This window comes from Cercospora kikuchii (assembly GCF_019650295.1).
Source record: "Cercospora kikuchii DNA, contig_00009, whole genome shotgun sequence".
Classification (NCBI taxonomy): domain Eukaryota; kingdom Fungi; phylum Ascomycota; class Dothideomycetes; order Mycosphaerellales; family Mycosphaerellaceae; genus Cercospora; species Cercospora kikuchii.
In genome coordinates, this window is record NW_025408590.1 from 1,278,429 (window position 1) to 1,295,562 (window position 17,134).

At 52.4% G+C, this 17,134-nt stretch overlaps 6 protein-coding genes across 6 annotated transcripts; 3 read left to right on the top strand and 3 right to left on the bottom strand.

The window, feature by feature from the left end:
* Positions 1-502: 502 nt before the first annotated feature.
* CKM354_001261800 (uncharacterized protein) lies at positions 503-2,106 on the top strand (the record flags this gene model as incomplete). The annotated part of the gene is made up of 2 exons (XM_044808140.1): positions 503-1,747; positions 1,864-2,106. 2 exons carry the CDS (start codon positions 503-505, stop codon positions 2,104-2,106), a joined length of 1,488 nt encoding a protein of 495 aa, XP_044664075.1.
* A 1,946-nt stretch (positions 2,107-4,052) lies between these two features.
* On the top strand, positions 4,053-5,357 carry CKM354_001261900 (uncharacterized protein; the record flags this gene model as incomplete). Its single annotated transcript, XM_044808141.1, has 1 exon — positions 4,053-5,357. One exon carries the CDS (start codon positions 4,053-4,055, stop codon positions 5,355-5,357), a length of 1,305 nt encoding a protein of 434 aa, XP_044664076.1.
* Positions 5,358-5,966: 609 nt separating this feature from the next.
* On the bottom strand, positions 5,967-7,803 carry CKM354_001262000 (uncharacterized protein; the record flags this gene model as incomplete). The annotated part of the gene is made up of 5 exons (XM_044808142.1): positions 5,967-6,654; positions 6,712-6,904; positions 6,955-7,246; positions 7,300-7,383; positions 7,459-7,803. 5 exons carry the CDS (start codon positions 7,801-7,803, stop codon positions 5,967-5,969), a joined length of 1,602 nt encoding a protein of 533 aa, XP_044664077.1.
* A 1,423-nt stretch (positions 7,804-9,226) lies between these two features.
* CKM354_001262100 (uncharacterized protein) lies at positions 9,227-14,056 on the bottom strand (the record flags this gene model as incomplete). Its single annotated transcript, XM_044808143.1, has 1 exon — positions 9,227-14,056. The coding sequence occupies one exon, from the start codon at positions 14,054-14,056 to the stop codon at positions 9,227-9,229; it is 4,830 nt and encodes a 1,609-aa protein (XP_044664078.1).
* Positions 14,057-14,708: 652 nt separating this feature from the next.
* CKM354_001262200 (uncharacterized protein) lies at positions 14,709-15,925 on the bottom strand (the record flags this gene model as incomplete). Its single annotated transcript, XM_044808144.1, has 3 exons — positions 14,709-15,490; positions 15,546-15,706; positions 15,768-15,925. 3 exons carry the CDS (start codon positions 15,923-15,925, stop codon positions 14,709-14,711), a joined length of 1,101 nt encoding a protein of 366 aa, XP_044664079.1.
* Positions 15,926-16,498: 573 nt separating this feature from the next.
* On the top strand, positions 16,499-17,068 carry CKM354_001262300 (uncharacterized protein; the record flags this gene model as incomplete). The annotated part of the gene is made up of 2 exons (XM_044808145.1): positions 16,499-16,700; positions 16,752-17,068. The coding sequence occupies 2 exons, from the start codon at positions 16,499-16,501 to the stop codon at positions 17,066-17,068; spliced, it is 519 nt and encodes a 172-aa protein (XP_044664080.1).
* Positions 17,069-17,134: the final 66 nt, after the last annotated feature.

Below are 17,134 nucleotides of genomic sequence, written 5' to 3' on the forward strand. Positions count from 1 at the left end.
ATCGCCATCAGTGCAGAAGCGTACGCACTGCGGCGGCTGTCCAATTGACTTTGAGCACAGCGCTGGATCGCGAGCCCGACCGACATGGTTGATTCAGGTGCGTAGCCGTGTTTCATTGCTGCTGGAGAGAGTTTGCACACCGGAGCTCTATCGACGCGGCCACCACATCGTCCCGGCAGCCCGCCTGCCTGCCCATCGGCACGCGTCGTTGCTGCCGATGACATGCGCAGGGTCGATCTTGCCGCGCCGCACCTTTGGCACCACGGGCACGCGTTGCTCCTTCACTTCACTTCACTCCACACGCTCAGCCAGCGCCGTGGTACTCTCACCACCACACCCCGCCGCTCACATCACCGCCAGCCGGCACTGAAGCATATCGCCTACTCCACCCTGTTCACCCACAGACCCACGTCCCGCGCGCGCTCGCGCAGCACCGCCATCGCGAACACTGCGACTGATCTTACCCAGCATAGCAACCTATCCAAACGTCCAAGGCCCCAGCATGGGATCAGTCGTCCTCGATGCCGTGAATTCGTTCTTCGGACATCCCCACGCGACCACACACGACCATCCACAGCACAGCGCCTACCGAGAAGCGCCTCGAACAGCGCCCACCCCAAACCCCGCACCGACATCGAAACGGAGCCGCTCGCGATCCCCTGGCGGCGAGGAGCGAGTCGAGCGAATGACCGATTCTGTGCAGAGAGCCACCAGCTCTTCTGCAGCCCCGGCGAGCTACAATGTTCGACCAGAAGATACAAGGGCGCCTTCGCAGGCGTCATCGAGACAGAACGCAGCAGAGCCACCAAGCCCACCACTAGCTGCTAACGCGGCGGCCGTGCCCCCAGAGGCCGATCAGTCTCAAACAGGTGCACCGACGGATAGCGCGCCATCGACGCCATCGGGGCGCTCATCGCGACCACGGAAGATCAAAGTGCGCGATCTTCAGCACATTCAGAGCTTTGCTTGCGAGAACATGGCAGACTTCTCCGAAGTTCGCAGCAGGAGCCGCTCGCGTTCAAGAGCGACGGAGGATGATAGCCCACAATACGAAATCAGTGAGATGAAGGTCGAGCACATTATTGAAATGGTCGCTGGCCTCCTCACCAAAATTACCACCACGAATGACAGGCAGCACGAGCATCTGCACCGCGCACCGCCCTCGATTAGCGAAGCTTCGCATCTGAACCAGCAGACTACAAGTGTGTTGGCTTTTCATGGCAAGAACGTGCCGAGCATAACAATCTTGAGTTACTTGAGCCGGATTAATAAGTATTGTCCCACCAGCTATGAGGTATTCTTGAGCCTATTGGTGTACTTCGACAGAATGACGGAACGCGTCAACGCGGGCCCGATGCAGTCCTTGCGAGAGGCGAACAAACAAGCTGTCGAAGCACAAGGCAGCAGAAATGATTCGTCAGCCTCACTGAGTTCGGATGGCATGGAAGGAGTGACGGCCACGACGCCCAGTGGGACCCAGCAAGCAACCCCTCCATACTCTGGCGGTATGGAGAAGCCTCAAGAGCGAGGTATTCCAGGCACACCCCACAGCAGACCTAATCAACCGGATACGGACTCGCCATCGATACCTGCAGAACTGTCGGCTGCTGGAAACATTGACCCATATAATCTTTCACACTTTTTTGTCGTGGACAGCTTCAACATCCACCGGCTCGTCATTGCTGGGGTTACTTGCGCCAGCAAATTCTTTTCTGACATCTTCTATACAAATTCGAGATATGCCAAAGTGAGTAACTCTCACATCATCGTCATATCGTCGCTCTGAAACAGGGCGTCCAGCTGTGCCACCATACGTGGATTTGCTGGAACACGATCGAGAATCTTAGCTAACTGACTTTCCAGGTGGGCGGACTTCCCCTGCCAGAGCTCAACCATCTCGAGTTGCAGTTCTTGCTGCTTAACGACTTCCGGCTTAGCATTCCTGTAGAGGAGATCGAGGCCTACGGAACTATGCTCGTTGAATTCTATGCTCGAGAAGTAGTTGCACAACGAAAAGCTGCCGAGGCTGCCGCGGCGAGCATGGACGAGCGCAGTTTGAGCGAGAGTTCGACGGAGAGCACTGCTACCGTAAGGGCTGCCGGATAGCCGAAAGGCATCTTGTATCCGACTTTCGCGAAGGCTCTGAGCTGGCCAGTTGCCCCCCTGGGCGAAATTGTGCCGCAACGGATCGTGTGAAACACAGCTATTTTCCGCCGGAGACATTGAACCCCCATCGGCTGGTAGAATATGTCACCAGTCTCTCACGGCCTTTTCTCCGATCGAAATCAATAAGCCCTGGCAAGCAAGTTACGAACGATATGACATACCTTTACACAACTGAGGACCGAAGCACGCCCTCGAATTCGACTAGACCGATTTGTTGGAACTCCGCGATAGATGCCACAACACTAGATGGCGAAGACAATACCTCACGACACATTGCTTGGAATGTTCTTCCACTTTGCAAGTATACCCCCAAGAATGAATCTTCCTCTTTTCAGATGCCCTTCGGTGGGAGCATCTGTCGGCGATGGGTGCATAGGAGCATTTTCTTGATCTTTTCTTTTTGCTGGTCATGCTACGAGCGTGTTACTTTCTGCTTTCTTGCGATACACGGGTATTAATGGGATGCTATGGGGTTCGATTCGAGCATTTGTGGGCCAGGGCGTGTGTTGTTGTTGTGATGATGGTTCGATTCGGCCTCGACGGAACACGGCGAGAGTTAACCGCTTGTGGTTCGACGATGGCTGCTGTTGCATAGATGAGACGATATGCGTTTTGGTGTGCGATGGCGTTTGAAGGGAGTAATAGAGGCGTTCAAGTCATAATAGGCATGGGTAGAGGAGATGATGGACATGATTGCGTACTTGAACTTTTCAACAGGACTGTTCTTCTTGTGGTGGGTTCTACCTTGATGAAGACTGACTGGTCTTCATCAAGGTCCATCTTTGACGATGCCTGCCTGGAAGCGGTGAGGCGGCGAAGCCCGGGCGAAGGAGAGGGCTGCCACGATGTGATCTGAGCAATAACTTGATGCCTTGGTGGCACTTCACCGCTATGCAGCCTGTGCTGACAACGCTAAGAGCAACTTCACCCGCACTACAATCTACGTCGGAAAGTACACTTCTCGAAGCACGGAACCCATGCGCTCTATACGTCTGTTCGCGACAGTTGCCACGGCGTCTACTATTTCGCGCCTGCCTCCTTTCCTCACCTTGGCGAAAGATCGCTTCCGTACTGAGGCACTTAACCTTCCTAGTTGTAGATGGACAGCAAAACCGAAACTCGCAAACAATAACATTCGTTGCTATCTCGCCTCGCAACACAGGGTGCCTTGGATATGCCTCGTGAGTGCAGAGATACGAGGGGCGAGGAAGTACTCGAGCCCATGGGCAAAGCATACCTTGTTGGTTACGGTTTTCAGATTGCTGCCCGGCGGATTTCCCTTGCCAGAGCTAAACCATTTGGGGCTGCAGTTCTTGCTACTTAACGAATTCCGGCTAAGCATTTCGGTAGAGGAGGTTGAAGCCTACAGAATTGTGCTGGTTGAATTTTAGGAGTGAGGAGTGGTCGCATAACGAAAAGAAGGGTAGACAATCATGAACGGACGCAGCAATCTAGGTGGAAGTTGCACAGAGCATTACTATCTTCAAGGCTGCTCGGAAGGGATTCGAATTTCTCCCTCTTTTACCGCTTTCCTTCGAGGATGCCATGATTTTCGCTGCTCTCTAGACCTCGACAGTATGATCACCAACAAATACGCCCGAACATCAGGAAACTTCCGCGCTTTGTCCATTGACATTGCTTGCTGCTGGAAATCGGGTCTTGGTCGACCTTCGTTCTCTCGAAGATCAGTGACAATGGGACCGTTTGACATGAAGCAACGCGACTGTTACCAAGCACAAAGATTCGCTTGCTCTGGATAATACTTGTCGCTTCGATGAATCCCTACAGCAAACAGGTCTTCCAGTGGTACATGCTATAATAGCGATCATAGCCCTCGATTCTCTCGATCTCGCAAGGCAAGCAACATTCGTTCAGAGCAGGTCAAGATGCTACCAAGGGCTCTCACTTGGAGAGAGGCTTCGAGACTGTACCATGAAAACAGAGAGCTTGAAGACGATGAGCTCATTCAAGTCGCCGAATGGTTTTCGAACAACGAGTTGGCAGCCCGCATTAACAGATCGCCACTCAACAGACCAGCTGGTCAATCCCCATTGACCGGCGACAGGATCGGAAACACGGCCGGCGGTAGACTCAACACGGCGCTTGAAAAACGTGCCAGAGCTTTGGACATCAAGAATAAGAAGGATATGGACGAGTTCAAAGGACTCTTCAGAGCACGTCGAGATGCCAACAAAGATGCCACAAAGTCAGGCCTGCTGCCTACAGCGGACCAGGTCGTGGCTCAGCCTAACAGGAGCATTGTCAGATCCCGCAAACGAGCCCAGTCAGATGACGAGTATGAAGTGTCCCCGCAAGCATCACGAAAGAAGCGGAAAACCCGTGCTCAAGCCCAGACCGCGCAGCCTCGTGTGGACGAGCTCGTTCCTCAACTTGCCAGGAACGATATCGGGTCCAAGAAGACGACCGGGCCCGAGTTCGGCTCGATGGTCGTCAGCAGTATCGCAGGTTTCTGCCTCGACGAACGCGAGAATCGAAATCGCCTCAAATGGCTGAATCCTCGCTGGCTCAAACTCATCACAAGGGGCGAGACAGAGCTCACGGCAGAGTACCTCATATCTTTCTTCGAACCAGACGTGAGCGTTGACAACTTGAAAGATGTTTTGGACCAAGTACCCAAGAAAGGTCAGCATGCCGCGCGCATCTTATGGCTAATGACCGTCTACACTTGGCTCCTAGGCCTTCCCGACAATACCATCAGGGATACAACCACAGACGACTTTCCCCTGATCGATCGCCTGCAACGAGTCACAGAGCTATTCAACGATCGCTTCGGATCTCTTTCACTGGTTCACCTTCCCGACTCAGTTGGCCCCGAGTGGAGCCTCATCTACGGCATCCACATTCTCTCACATCTCTGTCCTGGGCGCTCCTGCCATGTGCTCTTAGCGGAATTTGTGTTCCGTTACCTTGGCCATTTCAGCGCAGAAAAGTTGGCTCTTGGTGATTTCCTTCACCGCAGAGACCTGCAACATTGCACGTTGCCGGGGAATGAGACGGATGTGATTTCGTTCATGGCATCTGTTACAAGATCTGCTATGGAGATTTGGCTCAAGTCACCCCAGATCTTCGACGAGCGGGTTCCATTGTTTGAGAGCATTGTATTCATCGCAGGCACCAGATTCGATCCGCCCCTTTTCCAAGTCGATTCTGAAGAGGACGAGGAGGATTGAGGAGTTGGCTTGAGGGGCAAAGGCGGCGGGCGAAATGGAATGGCGAGCGCGATTGGCGAAGGACGTTTTGAATGAACTTCAAGATGTCAACAATCAAGAGGAAAAGTTGTGCTTGCAAGCTGAAATCTGACTCCTTGACGTGCGCGCGATAATCCGCAGCGAAGACCGTCACGAGCAGATATGGGCACGCTTGCAGAGGGCATTGATGTACTGTACATGTAGCTTACAGAGCTCTCAAACAAAGTCATTGGAAATGATCTTCCAATTTTCTCACACTGGCTCCAGATTCCCAGTCACGGCTCTGACACATGACCGCTGCGCCAGCGAGCCCTCCATTCTTCGTTGTTGTCCCCTTTTCATTGCTCCCTCAGCCCCGTCGAATGTACTCAAATTCCTGTGTTGACATGAACTGAGCGAAAAGCAGCTCCTGGGTTGAGATGGATGTTTCGATCACGAGTAAGCAATGTTGCAGAGGCATAAGAAAATTTTGGAAACCCATCCGTGAGATAAGCTTGACATGCAAATATTTTCATTGCTGCAAAATATGCTCATGATCTTATACATCTCGCTAAATCCCAAAAAATCCCAACACCTCCATGGTTTTTCCTCTCAAGGCCTATTGGAAAAAGGATTATTCCCAATACACGCAGGAATAAAAAGCCCAGCCGTACTAGCAGTAGTAGGCTGACCCGGAGTCGTGACACGAAACTCCACAGATCCAGGCCCACCTCCATTGATAAAAATGAACGTCACTGGAAAGTATTGTCCAGCGATCAATCTGAGCTGCGAGGAGCCACCATTCTGATTCACGCCACCTCTCCCATCGCCTTCTCTGCGGGCGACAAAATCTGCATTGCCGTTGTTGTAGGACGCATATGCTGTTGGCCCACTCCATACTCCGAAGTAATTATCGACTGCTACGCCTCCCTCTGGGACGGAGAGGGTATAGGTTCCTGTGATGGGGGCGTAAAGGAAACCTTGGTAGACGAGGGATAGCTGTGTGCAGTCTTTGAAGCCTGCGCCGGGGACGTTGCAATTAAGGCCGCCGCGAGAACTGATCCCGTTCACGTCTTGTGTGATGCCTGTGCTGAGGAAGTTGCGATTGTTGTAAAGTGTTACGTCTTCTCCGGGGTTTGGATTGTTGAAGTTGAGGTTGTTTCTGTATTCGTAGGTCCTGAGTCCTGGATAAGTCGAGGGAGTGGGTTGGATCACTAGGACTGTCGTTGTTGAAGTAATGGGTGGGAGGGCTTGGGTGAAAGTACTGGATTCTGACACGATGCTCGTGGTAGTGGTAGTACTGGACAAGCGTTGTCAGCATATGCGTATGATGTGACATAGAGTGGAGTAATCTCACATCGTTGTTGATGGGGACTCGGTTATGACATTGGTCTGCGTGCTGGTCACAGTAGTGGTTGGCGACTCGGTGACCACGATGGTCTGAGTAGAAGTTATAATAGTTGTTGGTGATTCAGTGATCGTATTGGTCCGCGTGCTGGTGACAGTTGTCGATGGTGACTCGGTGATGGTGTTCGTTGTAGTAACGGTTCCTATGAAATGTTAGCCGCTGCCGCCGATCATGTATGTGGAGCTTGCCTACCTGGTGCGAGAGTTCTAGTAGTTGTGACCGTAGTGCTTGGAGTAGGGATCTGCAAGCACGAGCAAGCATTGGAGATGGCAGGAGCGAGCAGACCACGGAGAGCTGTTGGCGTAGGTACAATGGCAACAGAAATGCCAATGGCTCGGGCAGCAACAGCTTGTGCCCCAGGCGTAAAGGCGGCAAGCTGACCTGCACCAGTTGCACATGTGAAGGCGGTTGCAGAAAGGCTAGTAGAAGTAACGGTCGTGACCCCCGTCGATCGCGAGTTTGTCGTGAAGGACAACACAGTGGTCTTGAGCGGGATATGTCAGCTTCAGCCAAAAGGAGATAGGAACAGGGACTCACCGTGGTCTCGCTGGCAGTATTCGTAACAGTCACTACATCGAGAGTAGTCGTCGTCGACGTCGTTTCAGGCACAACGAAAGTCACCTGAAGATGATAAGTGTCAGCTTGTATTGATGCGTGGTTTCGACGGAATAAGAAAGATAATAAGTTCCTGCATACCTGGTCCAAAGTCGTGGTTGTAAAGGTAGTCTCAGGTACAACCGAAGTGACGGTAGGAAGTGTTGTTGTGGTGCTTGTCGTAGTTGATGATACGATCGTTGCGACTGGCAGCGTCGTGGTGGTGCTGGTGGACGCAGTGATTGATGCTGGGGTTGCGGTTGCGGTTGCGGTGCTAGTCACGGTCGCGATTGAAAGGTAGCTTGAGCAAAATGAGGTCGCTGAAGCATCTTGTCGGAGGACCCGCAGTAGAGGGTTGATCAACAAACATGTTGGCAGTGGGATCAGTGGAGTAGCAGAGACAGAAGCGAGCTGCGCAATGAGCGCAAGAGCTCCAAATGACTTCATCATGGAGGTATTTCGACTGCAGGATGGACGATCTTGGAGGCTTCTCCTAGTATCGCTGCGGAGTCAGGTTCTTTTATATTTGAGTCCATGCCATAGCCACTGTGTTCTGGTGCAGTGCGTGGCATTGCTCTATCGCTCAATGTGTATGCTGGACGGAAGAATGGCTTGCAGCAAAGCGGGAGAACATCGTGCACTAGGTCAAAGTCAGTAGGCAAGCTCGAACCAAACGGGAAGCCTTATACCAGCCCTATAGACCAGCCCCGGACGTGTGGTAGTATCGTGGCTTGTTGTGGCTTCTGTCACAACGCACTGGTGGTTAATGCCACAGGTGACTGCCTGGTATAAGTCGAAGTGTTCACCACAATCTTTGAGGCATTCGCGACCTTGGAATGCAGCGTTGACTTTGTTATTAGTCAATCTTTCGACCGATGCCTGCAATTCCACGTACTTCTCTCAACGTAGAAGAGTATTTGATTAGAGTCTCAGACAATGACCACGTTCGAATCCGCGGGCTTGGCGAGCTTTGTGTAGGTTTGAAGCTCAGATTCTTCTTGACCGCCTGCTATTCGAAAGTTCTCAGAGCCTCATGCAGGACGGCATGTGGTAGCTAAACTCTCATGTAGCCTTCGGGCCTTTGAACAGAGTCTCTTACCAAAAGAATCTGCGCTCGAAGTCCTCTGGCTAGCATGGCCAATGGAACGAATCGGCCACAGCTACTACTTTGAGTGTCCTCACCTCATTAATTTCTTCTTGACTGGTTTCCCAGAATGGCAAGAAAGTACAGCGTCTTTCTCCTGCGAGTACTGAGTAGGTTGCATTGTCTGGCCAGAACACCTCTGCATGCACAACCAAACTCATCACACATTGTCTAGCTTCAAAGAGGAAGTATGATGTCCGTTCATGCATGCGTGCTCGCACGTGGTCTTCATGAAGTATCGGAGAATAGCAGGCAAGCAATCGTATTTGTGCTTGTCGAGCCGGAGGCGCGACTGTGGCTTGCGCACGCCAAGCAAGATGCGGCGACTCCGGATGCAAGGCGGCCGGACTTGAGTGTGGCTGGCTGAAACGTGCTGTTATGGCAGCTTGCAATTAAGCAGAAGTATCGTGCAAAGTAGACATGTACAATCTTCTTATGATGATAGATGGGAGGAAAGAGAGGGAGAAGGTATTGCGGGATTGGAGAGAGTGAAGTTGTTCTTGGCGCTGAGTCAGCTCGCATAGCCAGCATGGGCAAGAACAACACAGCTAGCAGTCGGAGATCCTCCTTCATGAGGATGTGAAGTCAAGAATGACAACACATCCAAATTACAAAAGAGCTTCAAATCTCTAATGTCGCCTCATAAATGCTACTATGTATCTTTCCAGAGCGAACAGAAAGACATCCATCCCCTCAAACCCCACCCCTACAAGCCCTCAGACCTCACTACTCCACCCTCTCCAAATACCACTTCTCATTCTTCCAGTATCGATCCGCATCCGTAAAATTCCTCAACCTCAACCCCATCATCCTAATCTCCTCATCAAAACACCCAACCCAACTCGCCACCATATCCACAATCCGATTCCTGATCCTCACATCCTCAGGCTTAACCAAACTCTCAACCATCCTTTTCGCAAAATCCACACGCGTGTAGCTCACCTTATCAAATCTCCCTTCTCCCCCACGCTCACAAGATCTCAGATTTCCAAGGTTCAATGCCAATTGAGCCTGGGCTTCCCAAGGAAGACTTCGTCCTCCAACGAAGACGACGAGATCTTTGTAATGCAGTGCAGCAGGTCTTTGTGAAGAACCGATTTCTTCGATAAGAGTTTCGATACCTTGTATCAATTGCCGTTCGGGATTGTTTTCGCCATCTTTGATTAGGAGCCACATTCGTAAGTTGAAGGTATCAGGTAAGACAGCTGGGACTCGATTAGGATTTCTCTGCCACTGATCCGTCCTCAAAGATTCAATTCGATTAAAGATCTCCGCAACGACTGGTCGTTCATTCTGGTAGTACAATTCCCACGTAGAATTTGTTCTCGTGGCCCATGAAGGCGGGCTGTAGTACTTGATAAAGGCACCCCAGTCCTTGAAGTCAGGTCCAGCTTTGTGAAGCAAAAGCTCCGCGTGCTGAAGCACAATGTTCTGGATTTGTGAGATTGAGGGTCCTCCTGATTTCTGTTTCCATTCGGTGTGTAGAAGTTTGCAAAGAAGTTCATCTACTGTGAGAGTGCGACTTGCTTCGCTGGAGAAAAGAGAGAGCCAATGCTTTCCGGCATTCGAAGTACGGAGTTCTGAGTCTTCTTCGATGCGTTTCGTGATAACGGCGATGTCGGTGGACGGATCGTAGGTAGATCTGTAGACTTGCAGCCAGAAGTCTAGTATTGAAGCCGGGATGAAGCTTGGGTAGTTGATGAGCTGTGTGAGGAAGCGCAACTTAAGAGGCATTGCTGGAAGCTCTACGTCTGGCATGTTCAAGTGTCGACAAAAGAGCTTCAACCACCGCGTGTTGTTGACTGCAGAGCCTCGCAGCGCTGGGACCAGGACACGAGTCAACATTTGTTCTTGCAAGTTTTCGTGAAGGTCTTGCATAGCGCCGAGGACAGTAGATAGCACAGGCGGGATCTCAGTTGCAACACTCTCCATGTAGATCTCCGGAAGTTCCATAGTTGGGTCGCGTTCTACTTCCTGCCACTGTTGCTCGCGCAATGGAGCTCGCTCGTTGATGCTTGACATGATCGGTTCAACGAATCGTTCCAAGGCGTCCAGGATGAGGTTCACTTTTCCATCTTGCCCGAATGTGCTTTTGAGGATGCCAACCAGGCTGTTGACAACAGCAACGATAATATCGACATGCTTCGCTACGGCCAGAAGGGAGATCAAGATCTGACAAGCCTGTGTCTCCTCAATGAACTCGGCTCCAGACATCAATTGTGCAAGTAGCTTGACTGTTGTTACTTTCACTGCTGGTTCCTGCTTGTCCGCAGATGTATTGTCGCGGCCGACCTTTCCAGCAAGCCTGAGCTGTATACCCTCACTCAGGCTTGTCAGGAATCCGCGCGTGACAGCTTCCGGCAGAGAATTTAGAAGACCTGGATGGAGGATCAAGCGGTGCCATGAGCTGTCTTCAGGGCGGTCCAAGATGATGTGCTGAACGAGTTGCAGAGTCACCTGCGGCTTGTCACACTTGACGAGCAACTGCAACAGTTGGAGAGCATCCTGTGCCGTACAATTCTGCGTTTGGTCTGCTGCATTAAGTACACCTTCGGTGAGCCGCAGCAGCAGAGTTGGAGGGATTCTGACCGCTAGCATTTTCAGCAAATCCCATATGGAGTCCGTGTCAAGCTCTTCTCGCATCAAAAAGTCTCCGTCAAGGTAGAGAGCCGGGCACCTGGAATCGAATCCTGATGGGTACGGGGCGGCTAGCAGAGCAGGCGTCACTTTGTTCTTCGCGCTGATATACAACAACACAGCAGCAATGAGCGCTTCTTTCGTCGCCGGTGAAGCACGCCTGTCTTGATGACGATCCCAGAACAACGTCGTTCTTCGCGCAGGCACATGTCCTTCACATTCATCTTCCAAGCAAGACTTAATATTCTCGTGCAAGCCATGCCGGCTGAAAGGGTTGTTGACCATGACATCCAGCATAGTACGCGGAAGACGGCGAAATTTGACGTCGAAGTCCCTGTACTCTGTGTCTGGGTTCCATTCCATCGGCTGTCCATCGCCATCATTGCTTGATGGAAGCTCCAGGTTACCCGATGGTACTGGGGTCTCGTTCCAAGGTCCTTTGAGGTCAAGATTGCTTAACGCCGTCTCGAATATGGGTGACCAAAAGGATACCGCTTCCTCTAGAGACATTCGACCAACAGAAAGCAAGACCGTGGCGTGTTCCCATGCATTGAGTGCAGTCGCTAGTCTATCTGAACTCCAGCATACGTAGTTTCCTAGCGCAAAGCCATAGTTCTCCACGAAAGGTCCCATGGCAGCGATTGTCTCTTCATCTTCCGGAGGTGCTGACATCGCAAACTCAGGATCGGCATATACAGCTTGGCTGGCTCGTTTCTGCAAGTAAGGGATATGTGCTGCCTCTCCACATTTCACGAGAGAGACAGGCAGGAGATGCTGAATTGGCAGTCCTCGCGGATGTTCTTGAGGTAGTGTTAGAACGGCTGGCCGCTCAGCTTGGCGGTATGACTCCCAGAGCTGATTGCGGCGTACCGCAAGCTGATCCAAGAAGCGCAGTGTCGCCGGACGAGGATCATCAACAATTATCAGCGAGCCCCAATCGGCAGTGTTACAGAGCGGGCCACCCACTTTGTTGAACTCCAAGTCTGCGTTGCTATCTTGAAGTCCCAATGTTTCCAAGATTATGCACGTTTCGAGGGTATCTTGCCAGACGATTTGGTACAGTGCCTCGTCCGGAATACGAAGCTTGTCCTGCAGCGCATTCACGTGCTTGAATCTGCTGTGGACGACAGCGTCCATCAGGCTGAATACTCCGGTCCAGTGGTGTCTGGCGAAACTTGGCTCACCCACCGCTTCGCATGCGGTATCAAGCAGCTCCCGACAGATCACATTAGCCTGCTTCACATCGCGCTGCACATCGGCCGCTGAACCTCCAGAGGCGACTGCACCAAAGCCACGCAGCAGTGCGATGCTGTCGCTTCTTTGCAGATCACCTTGAGAATAGATGACTGCAGCTGTAAGAGGATCTCTCGTGTACTTCCTCGCCCAGACCAACGTGTCTCGATACAAAGGGAGCGAGCAAGAAGCCGTGGCGCACCTCAACGCATACTGAATCCAGAAACATCTCTCCGGCTGCTTTCGCGCCTTATAGGCCTCCTTCTTACGATAATCTAGCGCAGCGTTTGCTAGTTGAAGCAAGTCGGGGTCCTCAACAGCCAGCAAGAGTCGAAGGTAAGTTGGATCCCGCATGATCTGGTGGATTTCTTGGATTTCGTCGGTTCCGAACAGATCTGGCTTGAGTCTCACCAATCGATCGAACAATCTTCGAGCTCCAGGCTTGTCTAGGCATAAGAAGAATCTTTCCGTCCATTCGAATGACAGTGCTTTGAGACCGTCATCTGTTGATATGTCGTGCCCCAGAGATGGTGTGTGTTGCACAGCCAGTTCAAATAAGCGGAGTCTTGCCGACCAAGGGACTTCGTTCAGCAGTTTTTCGAAATCCATTAAGTGAATGGTCTGGGTCTTGGGAATTAGTCGAAACACCCGTATGAGTGAGGGTGTGAGTTCTTGCGGGTGCCGACACCATTTACGCGCGATAAACTCCAAGACGGTCTTCTTCTGATAGAAGCTGAAATTGTACTTGCGCCTGACGTGCTTGTCGAAGTACCGGGCGTACGAATCAACAACTTCTGCAACAAGTTTCGGCTTGATCTTGAGTGCGTACAGCTTTGCAAACAGTTTTTCTCTTAGTAGCGCATGAAGCTTGCCAGATTTGGAGTCTTCAACATATACGCGTTGGGATAGACTTTCCAGTGTATGTATGGCAAAAACAACGTTGACGGGAAGCCGGTGCCCATGATAGGTTGTTTGATCGTTGCAGTTGATGTTGAGCAAGGCGGCCAAGCGGTCAAAGTCGACTTTTTGCTGCTCATCGCCCAAGGTCTGGAGGAATTGCTCCCGGAAGAAGTTTGAATGCGCTTCCAGAGAAGAGGTCTTCAACGCTTGGTCATTGCCTCGCACATGAACTGTAGCCAGAGCAGTTGAGCCAGCTGGAGCGACACGGCGGTGATGCGCTCTCAGAGGCCTCCGTTCCAAGACCTTGATGACGGAAGGGCTGAAGTTCTGCTGTACCAGTGCCAGATAAAGCTCATCCACAAGCTGTTGACGTACTTCGACTGCGACTCGAGAGGACCATGTTCTCCCAACTTCATGGCAAAACTGCTTGACATCCCGCACAGCGGCCTGAGAGAGGAATGCAACAATTCCCGATGTTCCACCTACAGCTTGCCAAGTTTCTTTCGCACGATCGCTACGGAGGAGCCGGCCGAACTTGATGCTGGAGGCATGTCGAACACTTCTGGAGGAATGCTGAATTAGTCCCGCATGGACAGCTTGACAGTCACCGCTCGCGTTCAACCAGATGCCGTATATCGTAGGTGGGAGCGACTCATTCTCGATGCCTTCCAGAAGCTCTTTTGTAACTGCCTGGATGCCATGTTGTGCACCTTGTTCTTGGAAATATCGAGCAAGCTTTGCGGGTTCGCTAGTTCGCAGCACAGAGTGATCCATTTCGGGCGACATTGACAGGTACTGGAGGAGTTAGTGAGAGTGGTACAAATTTGTACATTCGCGTCGCAGCAAACAAGCGGTGGCTCGATGCAGCTCTCCGCAGAGGGAAGCTTATAGCGCGAGTCATCCTATCGGCCACAGCGACCGGTGTGCAGTCAGGCGTCCCTACCTCCAAGTCCAGTGTTCGAGCAATGTCTCCGCTTGGTTAGCTTGTCCAGAAGGACCCCGCAATCCTGCGCTTGTCGATGATCAGTTGTGATTCAGTGTATGTTCATCGCTGATGCTGGCAGTAATCAGTTACAAACTGCAAATTGCGCGATTGTAACGTAGTCTGTTTAAGAGCACCTCACATAGGTTGCAGAATCAGGCCCAATGACTCAATGTCTTACGCAAGCACTATCGAAGCTATTGAAAGACTGCCATTGTTCAGCTGAACAAAATTCGGCGCCCGTGGAAGCACATCCCGGGCACTGCGTGATAACCAAGGCACAGATACCACTGTGGTTAGATGAGGGTCTCTCAAGGCTCACCACAACAATGGATCAATCCCACAGCTGGCGCGTGCAGGAGGCAGTGCGTTCTTCTTTGAACCATCGCCCGATTTCGATCAGTTCTGTGCTTGTTGAAGTATTTGTGCATCGACTAGAAATCGGGCTCAATAGCACTAGATGTGATATTGTGCATATGTATTTGTCGGTACATGCGGATCTGAGAGTTGCGCTTCGACAAGGTTCTTTCGACGTTTATGTTGCAGCAGCTTTTCGTACGCGATGACTTTCATGGCTGCTGCCTCATACTCCGGAGAATCTGGGCTTGCGCGTTGTTTCCGCTCAGAGTATTTCTTGATCAGATTTTGCAGTTCTGGAACAGCATTCAAGTATTTGCCCAAGCCTCGCAACGCCTGGTCTGGCCTAGCTGAGGCTAGTCTGAGAAAACCCTGTGAGCGCTTGTAATGTTTTGAGATCTGTTTTTCTGGACCGGACTCAGGTCGTCGCTTCGGAGAAGAGGATCGAAGGAGGTTGCTGTCCAGCTGAGCTCCCGGCGCGTACGGTTTGGAGGCCGAATCAAAAGCATCGGGCTTGGTAGTAGGAAGTGTCCTCCTAATAGCTGGCTCGCGCTCTCGTCTAGGTCGCGATCGCCGCTTGACTCTAACAGTGACGTGGGGACGCGGTTCATCTGGCTGCGGTTCATTTGGCTGCGGTTCATCTGAGAGCTCAGAAACGATGTCGAAAATGCGCATGGCGGAAATGGCGCGATCAGTGGCCGTCATGTTGAGACCAGAATCCAGAAATACCGCACCAATAATCGCCTCGACCAACGTACCTTTGCGCCATGTAACACTCGAATTGTTGATATGTACGGACAAGTGTTGGAGTTGGAGGGTATCGAAAATCTGAGCCAAGTGGGCATTGCTGGCCACAATGTCGAAGCGTTGTTGGAGCGTGGCTAAAATCTTGTGTCAGCAGACCATGGTGGACCAGTACCTGCGTAGGACACGAACGTGTGATGTTCGGAAAATGATGCGTGAAATACAGCGCTCTCAGAGTGGCGTCTCCAATTTGTGCGAGCTGGGCTTGCGCGGCGTGGACAGCTTTCCCATCCATCTCAAGGATGAACGACCATAGTGCAGCTCGAGCGCAGTCTGGATCATTGAAGCGATGCCTTTGTCGACAGGTTAGCCTCACCACAAGCAAGCGCGAGTAGTGTTGGAGGGTAAACCAACCCCGTGAGGCGTTCAAGCTTTGCAATATGCTCAGGCAGCCTTTTCTCGTACTCCTTCAGAGCTTTGTGGTTCAGAATATGACTCTTCAATACGATGTCTGACGGCTTGGCAGAGGAAGTTGCAGGCGCTGACACGCTCGAGTGCCTGACCTGGCTCATGCAATTAAACAAGTTCGACGTAGCGGCGGAAGGCTGGTCCGGCAGTTTCCTGGAGAGCCATGGGCGCAGTGTCCGCCAACAGAGCGTGATGCCCGACTGCGCCCATCGTGCGGACGCGCAGCTCATGCAGCGCGATGCGAGATGGCGATGCACAGCAGACGATGGAAGGAAAGTGAAACGAGTGATGGCATGTGAATGTGGAAGACAAGCATCCCAATTGAGTTCAACCACGTTGACTAGCTAGCGCAGGCATAGGGCTTGCATTCAACCAATCGCTGTGCTCGGAGGCTCGCGTTGCGGGGATGTTCCAGAACAACTTCGCCTGTGCTTGTCGCGATACTTTGCGCTTCCATCCAATACTGCCCAGCTCGGAGAGCCCGCGCGGGCGCCCCTATGGGCGAGGTGTGAGCTGGGTGAGGGCATATTTATACCCTGCTGCCCTCACCGCGCGCGCGCCATCGGCCTGTCCCCGTTATCTTGTTCGGTCGTATCACTCTCTTTCACCTCCCGCCAACAAAGAACCTGCCACTGCCCTTCTCTCCGCCCGTAACTCCCGCTTCGACAGAATTCATCATGTTCAAGCTCGCCGGTGTAGCCCTCCTCGCGAGCGTCGCACTCGCTCAGATCCCGGGCCTGCCCTCGTGCGCCCAAGGCTGTATCACCAACTACGGCGGGTGCAACCAGGTCGACGTCGCGTGCATCTGCAGCAACCAGCCACTTCTCGAGACTCTGTCGTGCTGCGTGTCACAGAACTGCGATCAGTCAGGCATTGATGGTGGGTTTTCTACAGCACTGCTAGCTCGCAAGTAACTAACACCGCGCGCAGAGGTTATTAGCTTCGCCAACGCTCTGTGTGGCTCATACGGTGTGACCACTCTGCCTACCGCCGCCACCTGCGCCGCCACCGCGTCCGGCCCAGCGCCCACCGGCACCCAAACCAGCAGCGCCAGCGGCTCCGAGACCTCGCCTGCTACCACATCTGCTCCTGCCGCTGGCAACAACACCGAAGGAAGCAGCACGACCTCCGGCGCTGGCGCACAAACCACCGGCTCCAGCACCTCTGCGGCTGCTGCACCAACCAACATGGCCCAACAAGTCCTTGCCCTCGGTCTCGGTGCTGCTGGTATTCTTGCCGCTTTGTAGACGGTCAGAGAGAAGAGCATGGGGGGAGTTGCGAACGTGTTGCAGATGACAAAATGGAGAGCAGAG